Source organism: Stylophora pistillata, chromosome 12 (assembly GCF_964205215.1).
Source record: "Stylophora pistillata chromosome 12, jaStyPist1.2, whole genome shotgun sequence".
NCBI lineage: Eukaryota > Metazoa > Cnidaria > Anthozoa > Scleractinia > Pocilloporidae > Stylophora > Stylophora pistillata.
Window position 1 is genome coordinate 16,466,321 of NC_142530.1, and position 21,397 is coordinate 16,487,717.

Genomic DNA, 21,397 nt, shown 5'->3' on the forward strand with positions numbered 1-21,397 from the left:
AATTACTTACAAGATGATGACGAGGATGCAGAAAAGGCGATGAATGAAGACAAAATCAGAAGCAATAGCTCAGTTTGGTTTGCCTACAAAAGTCAAGCATTCTTAATATCACATTTAACCATCTATCTGTCGATTTTTATATTCAAATGAAAAAAAAAAACAGTGATCAAACCATTGTTGCTGCAGTGATATGTCGGCAGAATTAAGTCTTCACTATTCTAATTTGCGCGGCTTGGTCGCGTCGTAGATATATCGTCTTTAATTTCTTCAGTGTCTGAAAAGAATTGTGCGGCTGCTCTCGGTTGGCAGCAGCTTATACTATGGCCAATTTCCGCAAAGAGGTGGGCATTGGGATTTTCGGTTTTGCGGTTTTTGCTACTTTTAACATTGGTTTTTCGGTTTTTTTGCTAAAAAAAGCCGGTTTTTCGGTTTTGCTATTCAATGCAGTTTGCGGATTCTCCGTTTTTAAGCATTTGGTTTTCGGTTTTCGCGAAAAATACTGACGGGTTTTCGGATTTGATATCCTATGCGGTTTTCAGTTTTTCCTCTTTGACCTATTCGGGTTCCGGTTTCTCTTCGATCTTGTTATTGTTTACATTAGAATAGCTTAATCGCTATATCCTATACAGGGGCGTAGCGTCCATAAACGCATGTACGCCCTTGCGTACGGCTGCAATCTGGAAGGAAAAATTTTTTTCATTCCCTTCTAGCATTTGTCACAGTTACCATGAAATAGAACCGATCTTAAATTTCGAATTATACTGGCTTGTGTGTTTGTTTTTCCAGTGCCTTTTCATGAATCCGTGAATGACAAGAAACGTTATTTGGCTTCCTAGATTTGTTAACTCTTTAGATATTTTAGAAAGCCAATAGCCCTTCTAGCTCAGAACTCCAGAGATGGGTAAAATGAACAACTAACATCTGCATTTTCCGTCACATTTATTTATAAAAAGGTTACGCGGAAATAGTTCGAAATGATATTTCCGAGACCCTAAATTTCCAAATTTTCTGCATCACCAGAAATCGGGGACATTTCGAGCCCGTTACAAAATGTCAGCGGTGTGTCGTATTACAGACAATTCAGTATGGCAGCGGTGGATGTGGAGTGAACACGTAACTTTCCATTTTCGTAAACCCCCACGAGAGAATTGGTCAGCGAATGTTGGTCAAGAGAGTTGTCGATTTTTGAGCTCCGCTAAGTTTCTTTATATTCTTTGGTTTTTCTTATTTTTGTATTCTGTTTTTATTGTGTGTGCTTTCGTATAACCATTGTGCAATGCCTGGGTTAGCTGCGGCTTTGAAGAAGGAGAATAACATTCTTAAAGCGCAACTATCGTCAATGTCGGACGAGGTAGCTAGATTAAAGGAGTTGATACAGCGACATAGCGACATAGCGACATAGCGACAGAAGCGAAGAAGTTCTGCCCAGCGAAGAAGGTGCCTAATGTGTAGAGTTCTTGAACAAGAAATACGACGACTTCCATCTCTTTAGCGGCATGGCCAAACGCGAACTCCAACAACTAAGCACCAAACTCGAAGAGCTGAGAGCCAAGGTCGATATTATTGGAAATGCTATCGACGAAATTCAAGAGCATAGTCTCCAGTATAATGTAAAAATTGTGGGAGTGCCTGAGAGGCTGCAAGATGAATCCGCAATCTCGATAAGCAAGCTTTGCCTAAGCATTTTTAAAGAAACGGGAGCTGATGTATCGATGTATGACATTGACAACGCCCATCGTGTTCCCAGCAGGATTACCAATGGCAAGCCAAAGCCGATAGTTTGTAGATTTGTCAGGCGTTTAGCCAAAGAAAGCGTCATGAATCATCGTAAAGATGCATGCAAATTGGAGCCGGCTTCCGTTGGACTCCCTGAGGATGCCTCGTTAAGCGCGGTTAGAATTTTTGATCATTTGTCCCCCCCCAAAAGCAAACAGTCCTGTTCGAGGCGAAGAAGTTTAAAGAACAGCACTATTACCAGTACTGTTGGTCGAAGGGCTCCTTTGTTTATTTACGGAAAGATGCTACGTCTCAAGCTATCAAGATCAAGAATATTGGTGATTTTCTCAACCTGGAAAACGGAGACCAAAGCTAAGTATATATTTTGTAATAACAACCCTCAATGGTATGCCTAAGTGACAGATATGTTTGCCGAGCAAACAAATCTTTATTGAAAAACCTTCCGTTGTCGAATGTTGATATTATCCGAACACATGGTCAGTTTAATAATAGCCTGAACAGTAACTTGCCAACGAAAAAGTACTTAGATAAGCTCCGTAGCCTCCATGAATTAAATATTTTTAGTTTGAATACTCAAAGTAGTGTCAATCCTGATAGCAACTTAAATAATCAACAAATTCGAAGCCGATATTTCTCACCACATAGCTTTTGCCAGTTTAAAAACGATCTCATGCGAATGAAAACAAAACGTCTTTCTCAATTCTACATAATAATGTACGAAGCCTTCGCCGTAACCTTGAAAATCTGCTAGTACATTTACTGGATGAACTAGACTACCACTTCAGCGTAATCGGAATAACCGAAACTAAAATTACAAATTCGGCCGGAATATACTTTAATCCACATATACCTAATTACCAATTCGAACAGGTGCCAACTCCTCTTTCTTGTGGAGGTGTCGGTATGTATGTTGACGCCAGTTTAAATTAGACAGTCCTCGAAGAAACCTCTAACGAGGCTTTCCAGGCTTTATGGATTAAACTTGAATTTTTAAAAGGTAAAAATGTTATATGTGGTGTAATCTATCGGCAACATACTTCTCCTGAACAATTTCAAACGTATTTCGATATGACAATAGAAAGACTAAGCTTTACTAATAAACCGATTTATGTTATGAGCGACTTCAACACTGATCTCCTCAAATCTGAAACCTGTGATTCTTCTCATAAATTTCTGCTGTTCCCGCAAAGTTACTCCTTTTTTCCAGTAATTGACAAGCCTGCAAGAGTCCATAATAACTCTGCCATACTTATTGACAATATTCTTGTTAACAGAATTGGCTTTAACCTCTCCAGCGGCAACATTGTCTCAGATATAAGTGACCACTACTCTCAATTTGGCATTATCCATTCTCCATCTTTAAAATCTCGCTATCAGGGGACTAAAATCCGTGACTATTCGAGATTCTCGGAAGAAAACTTTATCAGTGATATTTCTCAAACTGACTGGACCGGTTTGATCTCTAATGGCTCTATTGACAAACGCTTTTCTTCGTTTTACAACAAATTGAATAAACTTGTTAATAGACATGCTCCTCTTAAATTAGTATCAAAACGTAAGGCCAAGCAACTATCTAAACCGTGGATAACTAGAGGTTTACGTAGATCAATAAAAATAAGGTTCTGTTCCATGGCGGGGAAGTAAAGAAAAAGAAAAAAAAAGTGCATTTAAAGGTGATTCTGTGTTATTGGACATCGAGAGAGCAGGTGAAATAAAGCCTCTAATTTAAGTAGACACTTGAAGATACGAATGCCATGTCCATAGCGTTCACAAATTTTATAAAGAAATTAGTGTAGTTTACTCTGTATGCTCCACTTGTCACCACTTTATCGGTTTGATCAAGGTTTTAATAACTGGGATGTGAAAATATATCGGTTTTGACAGTTTTGCATACGGTTTTCGGTTTTGATCGATTTTTGTTTCGGTTTTCCGATTTGGATGATTTTTTTCTACGGTTTCGCGGTTTCTAATAGGTTCCAATGCCCCCCTCCGCAAATGATGAAGGGAACATTTGGGGAAATGATTGGTTACCATTTAAGGTTGGATATAAAGTTATTTGGTTCCTTTTGCGCTGCCCGAACATCAAAGTCAGTATCCCATCTCGCTGGAGAAAAAAGCGTACGTTCCTAAGTTTCCAGCTTGCAAATTGAGTAACGTTACCCAGTTTTAATTAAATATCAGAATTCAGGGAAGAATTAAAGTTTAAAATTTAAGGCTATTCCTTTTTTTAGCTTCTATCTTTTGATCGTAGGGTAGATTTAAGCTAGAGGTCAAAGCTTTGGATGGTCCTCTTTATCCATGAAAGAATTTAAAACCTACGAGCAATACGCCAAAAGGCGGGTAAGACTTTGTACAGATTCGCCGACCTCGTAAGTTCAGTCATAACGGCAAGATTTCAGGGTCTTAACACACTTATTCATCTCGAGATGTTTAACAATGGACATTGGCGTCGTATCCTAGATGAGGCCAATTTACGAGGCTTGCATCGAAACATGCTTACCGAAGCCCGTCCTCTGAACTCTCCATGACTTTTCCCGATGAAGAAGTTAGACTCCAAACTCCGTAAAATGAAGAAGTAATAAAGTCATTAATTAAAATACACGTGGTTGTAAATAAAGCCTTTGAAAAGTCTTACGCCCTTTGGGCTCGTGCAATTTGGTTGTCTTTGAACAGTTAACGCGTGATTATTAAGATCAAATTGCACTCGAAATTATGTTATTACCTATAAACGGGGACCGCGGAGACCATTTTAAAGTGGTAGGGCTAAAAACTCTGGCCAATATGAACAAACTCTGATTATTATTTATCGTATTTATAAATGATCTGCCTAGTGTTGTACATCGTTGTAAAATAGTCTTGTATGCTGATGTTATATTTTCCGGTAGAAACATTCAAACTATTCAATCCACTCTACAAGAAGACCTGAATGCAGTTGGCGAATGGTTTTCTTTGAATCGCTTGCTAGTAAACTGCGACAAAACCAATGTCATGCTTTTTGGCTCTAAAAAGCGTCTCGAAAGATCACAAGGACTCTCCTTATTTTTCTTGGGCAATCTTCTGGAGCTGTCAAACACTGTGAAATACTTGGGTTTAATTTTTGATGCCTCTATGGATTGGCATGAACACATAAATAGCATTTCTAATAAAGTAACTTGTAGATTAAATTAATTGGGAAGAATTCGCAAATATTTAGATACGGATACCTGTAAGCTTTTATATATGACTTTAGTTCAACCTTTAATGGAATATTGTGCTATTGTCTGGTCCAATGCTGATATCACCTCTCTTGAAAGACTTCTTAGGCTTCAGAAAAGGGGAGCACGGATTATTCTCCAAAAGAAGATTTTGGAAGACCGTACTGCAAATTTGTTTTGTGAACTGGGATGGGTCTCCTTGTTTGAACGTTGGAACTTTCACAAGTGTCTAACTGTATTTAAATGCCTTAATGGAATTTATCCACCCTATCTGAGAAGGCTTTTTTCCTATAACTCCGATTTCCACCATTGCAATACCAGAAATAAAGCGAATCTACACATGGTCAAATTAACTTCTAAATCTGGCTACAGGTCATTTACCTACTCAGCTGCTAAACTATTTAACAACCTTGATCATGCCACAAAATGCTCCCTGACACTTAAAGAGTTTGTAAATAACTATTGGTCTAAATAACTTGTAATAATCTATATAATTTGGCATCGTAGGTTTTTTCTTAGACTTGTGTCGTGCAAATATTCTACGTTACTGTTAACGGAACACGGGCAAAAGGTTATTTATTTATTTATTTTTAATGTTGATATTGTAGAAATGAAAATAAACAATTTAAAAAATCGAGTTTCCGGATGGGATTTGAACCCACGACCCTCCGTGATCTAGTCGGATGCTCTAACCACTGAGCTACAGGAGACTCTATGGTGAGCAAGGGTCACCTTGCTCACCATAGAGTCTCCTGTAGCTCAGTGGTTAGAGCATCCGACTAGATCACGGAGGGTCGTGGGTTCAAATCCCATCCGGAAACTCGATTTTTTAAAATGTTGATATTGTATAAATATATATATATATATATTTGTGTGTGTATGTTTTCATATTTTAGATGCACAGCTTCATCATAAATAAGCGACTTAGCTTTATGGATTCTGTGCCTAATAAAGTATCTATCTATCTATCTATCTATCTATCTATCTATCTCTCTATAAGTGTTTGTCATTTATCGATCATGCAAATCACACCTACAAGAAAATCAAAAGTTATAAATACAATGGGTCAATCTCTACGTATGGATAGCTTACTGTTTAAAGATAGAAGCCTCAGTTGTACCATGATCAGCAAATTCAATCTTCCAAAGGGATGAACACTGAAGCCTGACGTTACCCGCAAAACAGATTAAAACCGTTCATGTTTTTGGATGCGTAAATCCATCATTAGTTACAAGTGTTGCATGCCAAACCGAGATACATTTACTTAGTTTTGCTATTATTTTTGTCTTCGATGATGCAAATCAGACCCACTAGAAAATGAAAAGTTCACTAAGACACAGTCGATCATCACGCACGGATAGCTTACCATTCAAATAACGAATCCTCAATTGCACTATGGTCGATCTCATGATGCAAATCCAACCGTTCCAAAGTAATAAACAGTGAATCTTAACATTTCTTGTAAAAAAAAGACATACCATTTCTTTATATTGGCCTTTTCAAATCCATAATTAGTTACAGTGTGACGTACAAAACCGAAATGCCATGTACCTATTAACTTAGCAGAAGGGCCAGAGAGCCAAATATTTTCCCATCCGGCCCCACCAGATAATCATTTTTTCATATGACCATTTATTGTCGAAAAGTTCAACCTAAATAGGACGCGATAGAAGGGCACACGAGCGCAAGAAAAAAAAAAAGGTGCAATTAAAGTTTTCCTTATTTTTTTTCGATTAACCTAGAGGGGGGGAGGGGTATAATCGCAAACTCAAATGATCTGGACACCCAGCGGATGTTTCGGAGAGTCCCGACCGCAATTCACTAAGTCAGTTGTTTCATTTTCAAAGTATTAGCCACCGCAGGCAACGTCTTGGTAAGGGCGATTGGAAATCTTTTATAGTCACTCAGTTTTCGTCAGCTAATGCAGATTACTTTTATGTAAAGCGATTGACGTTTTTACGATTTGAGGACCAGGATGCATTTACATTTTTGTTATTTTGGAATACGACAAAGAGCACATCGCGTGTTCAAGGCTGCCGTCATGATGCCTCTCTGCTTCTACGGCCAAACAATATTAAGTTTGATGAATGATCTTTCGCTTCTGTTGCTTAATCTCATGCGGTATTCAACAGCCAAATCGAAATCAAAAAGATTTTTTTTGCTCAATTTACTTAATCAGAGCTAAATTGATATTGTTCTCTCAAATCTCTGCTCCGTTTATATAGAATGTTTGAACATTTTCTAATTAGCAAAGTAAGAAAATAAGAAAATAATCTGACTCTTGGTAGACGAGCAACTTCGAAGACTAAACTCTTTATAAGATAGAGAGAAAGAAAATACTTCATCGTGGTGCTCACCATCTTCTCTTGCGTAATTGAACACGAAGCGGCGAAACAGATGCTGTGATAAAAAGTCATCGATCAGCCCTTGCTCTTTCCAGACGGAACGGTAAAAGAGCACAAGCCATACAAAAGTACAAAATATTTCAGACGAACTCCAAGGATTTTTGTTTCGTTCATTGTGAAGTCAAGTTACCACGAGAATACTTGCTTCGAATTCATTTTGCGCGTGCTCAGCGCACTGTATTGATTGAAGTTGCACAATCATTTGAGTTTCTCTATAACCGTAGAAATAGAAGTGTCTACCGGAGGAAAACAGTTGTAACAGTTGAAGCAAAAAATGTCTGCCTCTTGAAATTTCCTCCCTCGTGCACCTCTTTGTCTACGTTGTGACTAATAAGTCGATTTATAAAGATTTGGTCGATTGTATCTCTTGTCCTTTCTTCCTATTTATTTTCTAAAGGAATATTTAATTGTCAGACGATATATGGCTGACGCTTTCGCTAAAAAAAGGCATGTATTAGTGGCCCCCTGCCCCTCTTCCCCCGATCTGACCCTCTCTTTTTAACACACCAAATTCTTACAGTGGATGGAGATATGTGAGGTGTGATCACAATACTGAAAAAGCCACCGTACTAACCACTGAAAAAGCTGCCATATTAGCCACAACAGTTTAAACTATTTCCCTTACCCTCTTTATCGTTATAGGAACGAAAATTGGAAATTTCGCTCTGTCGAAGGGCTAACCCTCAAAACGTCAGCTTTTAAAATTCGTTCGGTAGTCAATTTATATTATCAACTCAGTTAATAAAGCCAAATTATCTTTTTATACTCCCTCACCGACGCAGCACCACAGTTTCGTTAGTAACTTACCCCTTTAAAACTTAACAAACCGATAATGATTTAGTGTGGTCTGTTACTCATACTGACAAGGATATTCGTGATCGCAGTGGCCAAATTTTTTTTTGAATCGCAAGGCACAGCTCAGAGTGCTGCTCGTGACTTGCTCTCAGAATTCTTTTTTGAATGACAAGTGCTTGTAAATGTCGGTAAGTCCTTTGAAGAAGAGTCAAAAATCATCAGTAGAACACTCGACACCTTTTCTTTTGATACTTAGGATTGTTTCTAATATTGATAAGAGCTCTGGAAACAATCAGAAAAGTTGCATTACACTCGACATTTTCATGGGAGGGGAGATGGGTCACAAGCTTAAATACGGTAAACTAACTAGTGGCCACAACGATAGAATTCTCGAAAGTTATGCAAAACCGCTCAGCAAGCGAGGATTTGCAAAACTTTCGATAATTCTTGCAACCTCCCGATGAAAGATGAAAGTACGTAAACACGGAAAAGGTTTTCTATCGCTTTTATAAATAATTATCCCCAATAGCACAACAAATGAAGGAAAATGTTGTACATTTGCTTCTTGATTTATATAGAGTTTCTTAATTTATGCTCTGGATAGTGCTTCCTACTAGCCAATCAAATTGTGCATCTGACAACACCTAACCAATCAAAGTTTATGTTTCAGAACGAAAATAAGTTGAAATTTGTGGCAAGCGCCAGTTCAGTGTAAACAAAACAAAATCGAGCTTTGAATCCTCGTTACTTTGACAAAAGAATACAAATATTGAACATGTACGATTCCTAAAAGTAAGAAGAGAAGTTTAAATGAGCTAGAAATGAATGTCACCATGTTGTGGTTGATCCCTTTTGAAAGTGAGAGGTTAGAGGACCTTAAGCCAAAATTGAACAAACAGAGCGATTCTATTCGCGCAAAGCTGTTTGCTTAACACTTCATATTAATTAATTTTCATCCTTTTCACGCCTATTTACACTTTATTTTTGCACTTTGTTATTAGTTATTAGCCCTATTGTTTATATGTAAAGACTTAGCTTTTACCTTCAATCAATTGTTTCAGAAATTGTATAAATGCGGAAATTTACCCATGAACTCAACGTGAAAATGACCGTGGAGCGGTCGAAACGCCGTTCATATTTTTTATCGCTCGTTTTTATCACTAAATTTTTATCTTTCCTTTGAAAAATCACAAATTGGCATTTACAGTGTTTGATACTCGGGGCATCCATCTCTTATTAGAGAGATTTTATCCCCTACCGCACACTTCACGATAATAAAACAATTTCTTAAATTCAAATTTGACCCGGCTATAATCCCCCTCCCCCACCCCTCCCATTAGACAAATGTTCCCAACACCACAGATTGTAATAAATAGTACATAACCTGAGAAACTTCTCTAGAGTTATATGCACATGATAGCAATCAGTTACATCGAGAACATTTTTAATGTCGGTCATTTTACTAAAATGGAATTTTACCCGAATTCCGAGAAATCAGGCAATGTTTGACTTCAAATTAAGCAAATTCCAGTCGTGTTTGTAAATGGTGAAATCAGGAAGTAAAGAAAGAACAGCAGATGCAAATAATGAAATCAAGAAACATACAGTGAAGTTAAAACTATTGTTTGATCATCGAACATTGCTGTATACAGAAAAGTGAATAACTTACCTTTTTCAATTTTCCGTTGACCACCACATAAACATGGCCCAATATTTACATCTGTCTCGATTTCAATCTAGTCGAGGCGGCTCAAGGATCTATCGAAATAACAGCAACATCCATGTCTTTCGAATCCACTCCTCGGTAGTGAGTTGCTTAACAGAGCTCTCCTATTACATGAAAATAAACGCAACGTACCCTGTGACAGTCTTGAAGCCAGTGCAATCGCCTAGCTTTAATTTGGTGACGTTAATAGTGAAATTTCTGCACTCAACACTCACCATTCTTGAGTAACCTCCCCCACCCCAAATGTGCATGCTTTCTGCTCCTTTGGGTTGAGATTAAAACTGTCTATAGCTTGATCACACAAGAATTTGTTTTTTTATTCAATTATTTTAGATATATGCACCAGTGATGCATGATTGTGGTTATTTATGTCTAGCGAGTGAGGATTGTGGTATGTTATGTTCAGGCAGTTTCTGATAATCCTACGTTCGACTTTTCGTCGCGCGATATCGCTCGACTTTGAAAAACTTACTATAACCTGAGCTTTTATCATTTTAAAGTTCTTTATCTGACTCGACTACAATTTACCATTATGTTCATCCGCAAACACAGATCCTCTATACATGGTATTATCATAACGTCGGTCGAATAAGTTAGGTCAAGTATGCGTAGCGTGTGTATCGTTCATGATGCGAAACTAATTTGAGTCTGTTTGAGAGTGAAGTGTACGGCACACAGCAAAAATGATCTATAATTTTACTCACTTATCTGATAAACCTTATCCAGTAAAAAATCTTTAGAAAAATTGCAATTGCCAAAATATTCCATTGACATCCCATGCCAATATTTTGCGCTATGGTTATATGCCCGCCACTTAGTCAAAGTGAATGTTTTACTGAGTTAATATTCTTATCTTAACATTTTCTGTGACAGACGGCATCCTTTAGAGAATGATTTGTTGTAGTAAGAATCATCCAATTCATACTGATTGCACGTATTTTAGAAATTAAAACCTCTTTAATTATTCAGCAAAAACGTATCAACAAGTTATAAATACCTGCATCAAGTGCTTCGCAAAGACATCCCCCAAACTAGCTCCTATTCTCAATCCGCAAAGATATCGCAACCCTCGATGAGTTTGTGACACATTTAACCCAAGTAACGTTGAAGATAAAACCTATGGGTGAATCACTCACGGTTTCTGGGAAACCAGGAAACACTGACTCGATAGAAATTAAATCACCTCGATTAAATCGAGCTCAACGTACCCTACGTACCCGATATGTGACAACAACGTCAGTCGATTCAACTCGAGTGTTAAACAAGACTTGTTATTGAAACGAAACTCATTCGAAAACTAGACTAGTCCTAAAATCGACACTGAAAAAGAGAGGTAGGGTAGTTGACCACCCACCAAGTAACACGGGATATTCGCTCGGCTACAGATGGCTTGACAGTCAAGGCTTCTCTGTATGAGCACGTGGGAAGCTTGGACAGGACGAATAATTTGTAGGAGTTGCTCGAGGCTATGCCTAGAGCGACTCTCGCTTCCACACCACCTTCCAATTTTCCGCTCCCTTCACACATATATGAGCGCAAACTGGGGGATAGAGCAATTGTTTTACCACATTTTCAACGCGATAGTTGGGAGATGAAAGTTTATTCTATTTGAAGTTCAATAGGCTAGTTTATTTCGTTAAAGGAAAAAAAATCCCGTGATATATGTTTGGCGAATATGAAATTGTATCCAATGATAATCTCCAGAATGCGGATATTTTCTTATATTAGGGAACTTAAGCAGTCACGACGGCAACGCCACGGAAGACTTCGATTAAAAAATAAGTTTCTACTTTTAGTTAGAATTTCGAAAATGGCTGCATGCGTTTACCGTCTCATAGGGCGCCAGACCTCAAACTCAACATAACGCATAAAAGTAGCGTTGAGTTCCAAATGTAAGTTTAAATAATTTGCCGCTGCCATTTCGGTTCGCAGGCGACGCGAATTTTGGGGATTTCACGTTGTTGTTGTGCAAAGGACGGCTGAGAAATGAGTTTTAAAACGCACGTGCTGGGCTATTGTTCTGCCAATTAGATCTATTGTTTTTCCACGTTCTCGTTGCCGTCGCCGTCGTTGTTCGCTTAAATTCCCTATTCTCATCACCTGTTTCCTTGATAATAATGATAATAATAATAATAATAATAATAATAAATAATTTAGCAATGGACATTCCACTGGGTGGCCCTTCTTTGTCCACTGTTTCCAGATCGAATTGGAATTTGGAATGTTTGTTTTTGAGGAGGGGGAAAAACCGGAGGACCCGGAGAAAAACCCTCGGGGCAAGGGCGAGAACCAACAACAAACTCAACCCACATGTGACGCCAGGTCCGGGAATCGAACCCGGGCCAAAGTGGTGAGAGGCGAGTGATATCACCACTGCGCCATCCCTGCTCCCCAAAATGATGTGTTGATATTGTAAATGGAAATTCTGTAGTTTTCTCACTCGTGGGAGTTAAAGGGTTAAAAATCTTTAAGTTTTTCAATCACGAAGAGCTCGATGAGGTCAGGTGTGATTTAGATGAACGAAAATTATCACAGATGCTAACTAGCAAACTTTTGCTTTCACCAAAAACATCATTATTTGAAAATCCTTATATCTCTCATCTGGTATGATTTTGTTTCAGCTGCGAAAACGCAGTTAGAAATGTTTGTTATTGATATATAGCACTTTGGGAGATATGCTCTGACCTTAGCCATACATACATCTGACTTTAACTTGCTCTTTCTTTAGAGAGTCACTTCTGCAATGATTCAATATGAATCAACCTCAGATTGTCCAGTATTTTACGCTTGAGTCTTCCTCTTCCTTGCCTTTTTTTCCAAATTACAAATTGCAAGTCACTCCGTTGACGAGGAGTCCTTTAATATTGTACGAAGGCGATAGAGCGCGAAAGCCTCGTTCATCTTGCACTCTCCTTGACTTTTGGCGTGCAATTATTTAGTAATTTAATATAAACAAACGTTTTTTCTCTACTTTTATTTCCCTTATTTATTTTTAATTACCATTCAACAGCAGAGTTAAATCCCTGACACTGTGCCTTAGTTTGAGACTGTTGGTAAACTACAGCCGGGAACTCATGTTGTTAACTTCTGGAGAAGGTTTCCTTTCTCTCAGCCAGCTTATCGATCACGTAAAAGTAACTTCCTTAATCTTGATGTGGGTATTATTTTCCGTTAACCGGCATTATCCTTAATTGTTAACTCCTTCACCGACGGGAATAGGTTTGACTTCGCCATCACTTTTGGAAGTTTAAATGGCTCTCATATTTATACATGATTCGGATTCAGATGAAATATGATTAAAGTACCACTCTGATGTAGTTAACTCTGCTCACAGACGGGAAATCAAAAAAATCGAATGCATCCCTGCTGATGTTGGTGAAAAAACTGAACAAATGCTAACGTATTCCCGCGCTTGAATAAAAACTTTAAACTTCCTCAGAATACTTAAACGAAATAAAGCAAACTACTTTCTACTTAGCAAGTACCCTTATTATCGAATCATATTTCTTTTCGTCATGTCCGGTGATGAGAAGATCGTTGAAAAGTCCCTCAAACTATGCTTAACTACTCAAGCAGAGTTAGCAAAGTTTTGAGACGAACCAGTATCTACATATTGAGTCAAACTTGAGCAGCAGATATCAAAGCAAGAACATTTCCTCGAGCAATGCGTCATATCAAATGCGCTTAAGAAGTTTAAAGTTTTTTATATATATATATCAAAAAAGATAATCTCGAATAAATCGGATTTAGTTCAGATTTGAAGGCAACGGCAAGTAAACAACGAGATTGTTAAGTTTTAATTTTCTTTACGACTTCCCGAAGAGGTAAAGTCTGATAATTATAACTTTCATCATCTGACTGTTGTCATATTTAGAGGATCCATCATAATGCAAATTAAATTGCTTTGAGAAGGGAAAAAGTTAAAAAAGAAAGCACTTCGCTTTGATCTCTTCAACTCTACTTCGCCCAAGATTTGTCAAGTCCGGTTATCGTCATTGAACATGTGTTTACTGCTCTTGACTTCCGCTAGCAAGCAGAGTATAGTCATCGCGTTTGTCACGTGACTTCTTGACGATCATCAGCGCGGTTCCCGCCAAGAAAGCGACGCACATCCCGAAGAATGACATCATGAAGAAAGGACTAGATCCTAAGGAAATAGAGAAAGAAGATGACGAAGAAAGTGCAACTGCATACTTTATGAAAGGACCTTTAGTCACAAAATCCAGAGAAATTAAAAGTATCAATAACATGTCATGTAAATTCTAACTCTTGAATCGCTTTCTTATTTTAGGGTACATACCTATTTTATCAAAGGCGTTCTTTTCCTTTCTCTCTCGCTTGCCTCGCGCGAGGTGAATCGGGCCCTGGGCCAAAGAATACACGTCATTAGTCACGTGTCCACTCATTGCACGTTTTTCTCGGTCACTTGATGAACATTTCTTTACACACTGTGAGGCTGGATTGGTTGCATTACATACAATCACGTGGCAGTGAACGAATACGAATGGATGATCTGCAATGAACTTGAAAGCCTCCAAGCTAAACCGCTGAGCACTCAATGAAGACGCAGAGTGATAGTTCACGGTGACGTCACTTGGGCATCTAAGAAAAAAACATAGCTATCGATTGGAACTTAATCCTTATTTCATAAAGTTCCTGTTATATTTTATTGTTCATTAGTCCATTAACGGTAAAGAACCTGTTCATCGGTTGAAAAAGACAAATAACGAATTTCTAGCAATTATCTCCCACGTACCCTTTCTTAATAAATTCGTACTTCAAAGAATTTTTCCCATTCTGAGTGGGCGTGGCGTAACACCGATCAGCCATGATTGACAGCTTCTTGTCACTCGATGTCACTGACACTTCAAAATATAGAAGTTTACGTAGCATCACATCAACAGGGAAATCATCGTTCGTGTAAGGACTCACGAATCTTTTGTCAGGGAACATATTCATAGAAAGTGTAAAGTTTCCTTTGCCTTCAGCAGTGAACTCAAGCTTTCTGTTGTTTGGCTTCCAACCAACGGATGAAACTACTCCATACTTGGAATAAAAACAGCTGAACTGAATTTCTATTTCCCGCACACGTGTCACGACATCCTGAGCAACCACGGGAATTTCCAAGACCGTATTAGAGTAGACGGTAGCGGTAGATGTGAGCCTTCGTGTTGTGTTACAGCTGGTCAGCGAAGTCGTTAAGGAGAAATGGGAACTGGTTTCCATAGCCTTGCATCTTGTTTCCCGGAGTCGCAAATGCTGACGGTCAAGACCGCGGAGAAGGAACTTTGGAATGATGATGGTCATATTATTGCTGTTGCAGTGGACATCGACTCCTACAGCTAAAAACGGAAAAAATGTACCATAGAATCTGAGTTAACGAAGAAAAACTGAACGTAAAGAGGTAGTTATTTAACCCTACCATTGGTACAATTCCTACTCAGCTCTTCATGCGATCAGTTAAGAAATACAATTTCTTACAAACGGTCAATAAGTTGGATACAAACCATACGTACTAACCGTAACACGTTTTTTTATTCAATGATAAGCTCAGCTCTGGGTCTGGACATTCACATTTATAGCCTCCTGCCGTATTGACACACTTGTGACTGCAGCCACCATTTGACACAGCACACTCGTCAGTATCTGAAATAAGAGTTACAATCTAAGTGTTGCAAAGAAAGCTTGTTTTAGTTCAGAAACAGACAAAAAAAGGTAAAATTTGAAAAAAAAAAAATTTATTAACTAGGTTCCTTCCTTTACGAACAAAAACTAGAACGTGAGCTAAACGAGAGAGTTAAGAATGAATACAATGTTCTCTGTATATCACTCAGAAGTGGACTTCGAGTGTCTGGAATGTTATTAACCATAACTAGTTTTGTTGTTCAGTTATAAGCTCAGCGTTCTGGGTCTGGACACTCCGCGCTATTGTAGCCTCCTGCAGTAGTGACACACTTGTCACTGCAGCCGCTATTTGACACAATACACTCGTCAATAGCTGAAGAAAGGGTGTAAATCTTAGTGTAACAAATAAAGTACACTTCAGTTAAAAAAAATTTAAACTAACCTTTGCACGATACAGGTTTAGCACTAGCCGTCCACAGGCCATTAGCCCCGCACTGTTTCTGAGAGGGGCCTCGTAAATGGTATCCCTGTGGACATGAGAACGAACATTTGGTTCCACTTTTCACTTGTGATGTCACACAGTTGCTTGGTGTAGTTTTGACGAGACGACCAGTTGTGAGGACTGGACATTTACCTGAAAAAAAGAGTGAATCAAATCCTTACACCAGTACAGGCTCCTAAAAGGCTCAACCTATGCGGAAGTCATCGTCAGAGTCAAGTGAATAGTTGTTGTCAGTAGAATCTTCTTATTTCAGTTCGTGTTAAAGGACTGGTCAGTTTTTCCGTGATGTTAATGGCTCAACTACTACCGGCTCCATACAAACGACTCATTCAGGACGTAAACATTACAAACGAACCGAACAGAACGACCTAACTTTACCGATGGATCGAAACAGACCAATCACGACCGACTTACGCCACTTGAGACTTACAGCCAATAACATCACGGCAAAACTGACCAATCATTTTACACGAACTGAAATAAGAACAGTCTACGTACTGACAACAACTATTTACTTGACTCTGATGATGACTTCCACACAGGTTACCGAAACGTCAGTCACTACCAACGACAACAGTCCTTCTCAGAACTACACTCACCTGGACGATCACATTACACTTTCACGAATTAGGTTTATCCATGGTTCTGATTAGACTTGTACAAGAAGCGGCAAACATCTTTTACGACAAGCCATTGATTATCCTTGAGGTTATAGGAAAAGTCAAAATTTCTATCAGCGCTAGTCTAAGTGTTAGAGGTCCAAAAATCTGTTAGAGAAATGGTAAATTCAGCGCGGAGAATGATCCGGGAATGCTTTGATTTGCTGTATGTATTTTGATACAATGAAATATATGAAGTTCATATATTTTGTAGTGCGTTATTAGATACATATGGTGCACGATCCTCGCAGTAAATAGCGCTATTTAAGCAATAGCGAAAATCAGACCTGAAAAAAATCAGGCCTGTACGGGATTCGAACCACTGACCTCTGCGAGACTAGTGCAGCGCTCTACCAATTGAGCTAACAAGCCAACTGGGAGCAGGCCGTTAAGTTGACTCGTAATAAACCCGTGAAAGTGTTAAATGTGATACAATGAAATAATATGAAGTTCATATATTTTGCACTGCGGTATTAGATACATATGGTGCACGATCCTCGCAGTAGATAGGCCTGATTTTTTTCAGGTCTGATTTTCGCTATTGCTTAAATAGCACTATCTACTGCGAGGATCGTGCACCATATGTGTATGTATTTTGTTCTGCGGTCGGTCTAGAAACTCACAACAGCAGCCAAACGTAGTAAATGTAAGAATTAGGCAAATGTAACAACGACCTGGTAACTAGCGTCTTTCCACCCTTGTGGTTGGTTGTGTACATATGTATTGGGGGAGTAACTCTGACAGTTGACGATTAAAATTTAGGGCTTAGGACAGGTGGAACTTATCAGGAAGAAATTTGTGATTCAAGATTCAACTTTTAATATTGGTCTTATTCTGAGAGTTCGTTTTGGTCTTTCAGCGATAACATAAAATTAAAACGAAGATCGCTCTGCAAAGCCCCTAACAACATCTAAGTAGCAGTGAAATCCCTTTTCAGCATAATTCAGATTGCACTGTACCTGAAAACTTTGAAAACATCGTTGTTGGAAGACAAAATATTTATCGGCGCAGCATGGCATGGTTAGGAACACGTCATCAATGAAAGAAACCTTTTGGTTTTTTAAGACGTACTAGAAGTATTTGGGGGCAGAAGCTAGTTGTGATATTCATTTAGGTGTAGATTCAAGTTAATGATTCAAAAATTCCGTAATAGGGGTAGATAAGGGGGAATGGTCAGAGTGAGTATTTTGGGGATACATGGATACATAGTTTGCCAGTTTAAAGATTTTTAGAAATCCAAACTGTTAGCGTCAAACAACTAAATTCAGTAGAATTTGAGAGACATTATCATAGTTTGTCGGAAGATATTGAGCTTCCTTTTTTTTTGGACAGTTTGATCTTATGGCTAACCTTTATCAGTATTGAGGCCCTCGAGTATCATTTTGATATTCATTTTGTATTTTTTTTTTTTTTGCTCAGCCGCTGTGACAGACTCACCACTGGTTTCGCAAATGTAAAGCAGTGAAAAACGACAAGGGATGTCATTCCACCTCCATCCGTGCCTCTTGCTATATATCTGGCTGCAGTCCTCGCTGCCTCCAGAATTATTAGGCTCTCCAGAATACCAATTGGTAAATTTTGGTCGCGAACCATCGACCCAGAGCCAGCGATTCTTGTCTTTAGGATCCCTATACAAACCAATATGATATGTATGATGTGTTACCCACGTGCCAATCCCTTGATTTTCAGCTCGAGAATTGATCACGACGAGATGGGATCTTTGTGCTTCGCAGGAAGCTTTTGCTGCATTCCAGGAGAGTGACTTGGAAGAGAACTTGTAGCACGAGGTTTGAAAAGGTACCCAGTTCTTTGGACATACTGTTAAAGAAAGACACCTCAAGAATCAGGATAGTTTTAGACGAAGCAGGTAAAATATGAAGTAATATTTACTTCTGCTTTTATGTTTTATGTAAAAGAAGGTTGCCTCTGAAAGACACACTCTTGTCGCTGAGAATAGAGAGTGCATCGAAAAAAAGTAGAAACCTACGTTCATTCGACTGCAAAAAATATTTAATAGCATCACAGTTTACTTTCGCTCGCCCTGGGGGCTTTTAGTGTATTTTTCCCCGGTTTACACTTGGCTGCATGTGTGTTTCATTCCCGTCACAATAAATGATCCAAAAATTGACTTCGGTGAGACTCTAAGAGGAAAGAATTTGTTTTAAATATTTCATTTCGAATAACTCTAAGAGATGCTGAATGAAAAAATAAAGAATTGCAACACATGATAGGGATGTATAATTTAAATTTTAGCCTTGGTTAGATCAGAAACGATCGATAACCATTGCACCTTGTGATTTAACTAAAGTCAGCAATTTTTACCTTGGGAAAAATCCCGTTAAGTATTAATAGTTTAGTGTAGGAAGATGTTAAACTTACCCAGAGCACTGATTGGTAACACAAGGACTGAAAAACTCACAAGGATAGTTGACAAAAAACGGGTATAAACCATGCCGACACAGATTTAACGATCTATCCTGTAAGTCTCTCTTAATTTTAAGCAGAGCTTAAGAATTAGTGGAAGCAAAGCTTAAACATACAATCATGAAGCTGGATGATTTACGTAAACGGGAATTTTCTCGAGCAAGCTTATTCAAATATTTCACGAAGCAGACGACAGCTTTAGTATTGTGTCATATTGATTTTAGATACAGGACTCATCGAACTTGCAATGAGCAGATAAATTCCGTGTGACTATGTTTTAGGGAGTTTTGTACAAATGGCGCTTAGAATTGTGGACTTTCATTCACTGAACACTTCTATTTTCGTGCCTAGAAATGCAGTGTAACATGATCAAGTTTTGCATGTGATTTCACAACACGTAGTCAACGAAAGTAAATAGACAAAGAAAATGAATGTTACCTACGGCTGCCCTCTGAATGCTGCGTAATTAAGGTCCCGTCAACTGTAACAAAGAAATGTGCTACGGCCGAACGTTTATCAGTTTTATTATGAAGTGCAAAATCATTGAAGTGTCAGCTGATATGTGGCTGAGTTTGCCTGTATTCACGATCCGTTTGTGTTCCTTACATGGAGCGAGGCTAATGTTTACCAAAATACTTAAAGCATAGGCCCATCTTTGCGCTAATTTTAATTTTTAGAGAGGTGCAACCACGGGAACGCTCATCGGAAAGTTTCATTTTACTCCTGAAATGAGAAGCAGGCACTTTTTGTGTCGTTCGAGCTTGTTTAAACCCTCATAGATCTATCTTTTTAACAGCAGACAAGCACAGGATATCACGAGTTCCCGTCTAATACGATGATTACAGATTTCAATCCAGTCCTCCATGAAAAAGATGCAACCCTCGTAAAGCTTTGTTAAAACATCCTACTCACCTCTCGATGTTGATTATATTTTTTTTGTTTTAGTTTAAGGCGGTCGAGTTTTTCCAGGGAAGAGGAGACACTAATGTACGTCAATTTTTCAGCAAAAATGTCAGCCTTGTGTCAACTTACAGTTCAATCTTTCTCTTTGTATTATGTAGGAAGGAAGTGCAGAAACTCAACTCTGTTAAAGTCGTTGTCAATTAACTTGAATATCACAACAGAGACAGATGCCGACGAGCAAAGCTATTTCTGGACACTTCTGGCTTCATATCTTCGACTGTTTCTTTATTTAGATAGCTGTATTTCTATAGTTACGGAGAAATTCATATTGTTGCAAACCCTCGAAGCATTCATCTTCATGGTAACGTAACATCGCAATGAACGAAATAGATATCCTTACGGTTCGTCTGAAAGATTTATGGCTTGTGTTCTCAAACCGTTCGTCGGGAAAAAGCAACAGGCAACGGGTTTTGGTCACCTCACATGTTTCGCTACTGAATGATGAATTACGCAAGAAAAAATGGTGAGCGACTGAAAAAAGGATTTTCTTTCTCTCTCAGTTAAATTTAGTTAGCTTTCAAACCTCTGGATAGTCCTCTTTATCAATGCTTTTCTGGGGAAGAATTGAAAACGTGCGAACGAGCAGAGCCTAGAGACGCGTCAGACTTTGCAAAAATCATAACAATGCAATTCAGAACGGCAGGACTTCAGGGTCTTTCCACATTTATTTATTTTGAGATGTTTGACAGGATGTTGACAAACGTTGTCCGTTCTCTGTCTAAATACTCATGTCTTTTACGAGGATCTCAATAGGGTGATGGATTTTGCGGCGAACGGTTAAAGTTTGTCAATTTTTACGTTCAATGGCTAAGATTTGGGCCGTTTTACGGCGAACGGTTACCCCGACTGAAACCCTTTTTTACCAATGAAGAGGCTAGAATCCATCTCTGTAAATGAAGATGTACTAATACTGTATGAAGTTAAGTACATTTGGTTCGAAAAGTCTTGAATTATAAACCAAAGCAAAGCGAAAGATTTTCGATAACTAAAAGCTCAAAAACCTTTACTTAACTTCGAAAGTGTCCACGTCAAATTCATTGTCAATTTCAAGGTCTCTTAACATGATTGGCTCATTGATGAGATAACGCACGTCATGTACAAATACAACAAAAGCTCACCAAAGGGAGCGAGGGAAGAGGAAAAAATTGCAATTATAAATACATTAGCGGAACTCCCGAGCACACGGCCTTCTGCGCCCGATCTATGGTTAGTTAACGTTTGGCAATTAAGACTTTACAGTTCCCTTGTTACAAATAACGAAGATAAATTTAAATTAGACGAGGCGGTATCAGAGGAAGGATATTTTCAAATGAAGAAAAAAAGAAAAACGGCATCTTTTTGTTGTCTTCTTGCCTTATGGAATAGAT

At 38.5% G+C, this 21,397-nt stretch overlaps 1 protein-coding gene and 1 pseudogene across 1 annotated transcript; one reads left to right on the forward strand and one right to left on the reverse strand.

Annotated features, from left to right (window-relative positions):
* The first annotated feature begins 1,186 nt into the window (after positions 1-1,186).
* Positions 1,187-2,092, forward strand: LOC111333755 (uncharacterized; annotated as a pseudogene).
* A 10,656-nt stretch (positions 2,093-12,748) lies between these two features.
* Positions 12,749-19,270, reverse strand: LOC111333756 (ZP domain-containing protein). Its single transcript, XM_022939377.2, has 7 exons — positions 19,023-19,270; positions 18,081-18,461; positions 15,925-16,116; positions 15,378-15,503; positions 14,614-15,199; positions 14,158-14,459; positions 12,749-14,004 (listed from the first exon to the last, which is right to left on the reverse strand). Exons 1-7 carry the CDS (start codon positions 19,093-19,095, stop codon positions 13,865-13,867), a joined length of 1,800 nt encoding a protein of 599 aa, XP_022795112.2. The 5' UTR covers positions 19,096-19,270; the 3' UTR covers positions 12,749-13,864.
* Positions 19,271-21,397: the final 2,127 nt, after the last annotated feature.

Coding starts and splice junctions, on each gene's coding strand:
- LOC111333756 (XM_022939377.2), bottom strand. CDS start 19,095: ATGGTTTATACCCGTTTTTTGTCAACTATCCTTGTGAGTTTTTCAGTC. Junction 16,117..18,080: donor TTACATTTGCGAAACCAGTG/GTGAGTCTGTCA, acceptor TCTTTTTTTCAG/GTAAATGTCCAGTCCTCACA. Junction 15,504..15,924: donor TAAACCTGTATCGTGCAAAG/GTTAGTTTAAAT, acceptor CTCTTATTTCAG/ATACTGACGAGTGTGCTGTG.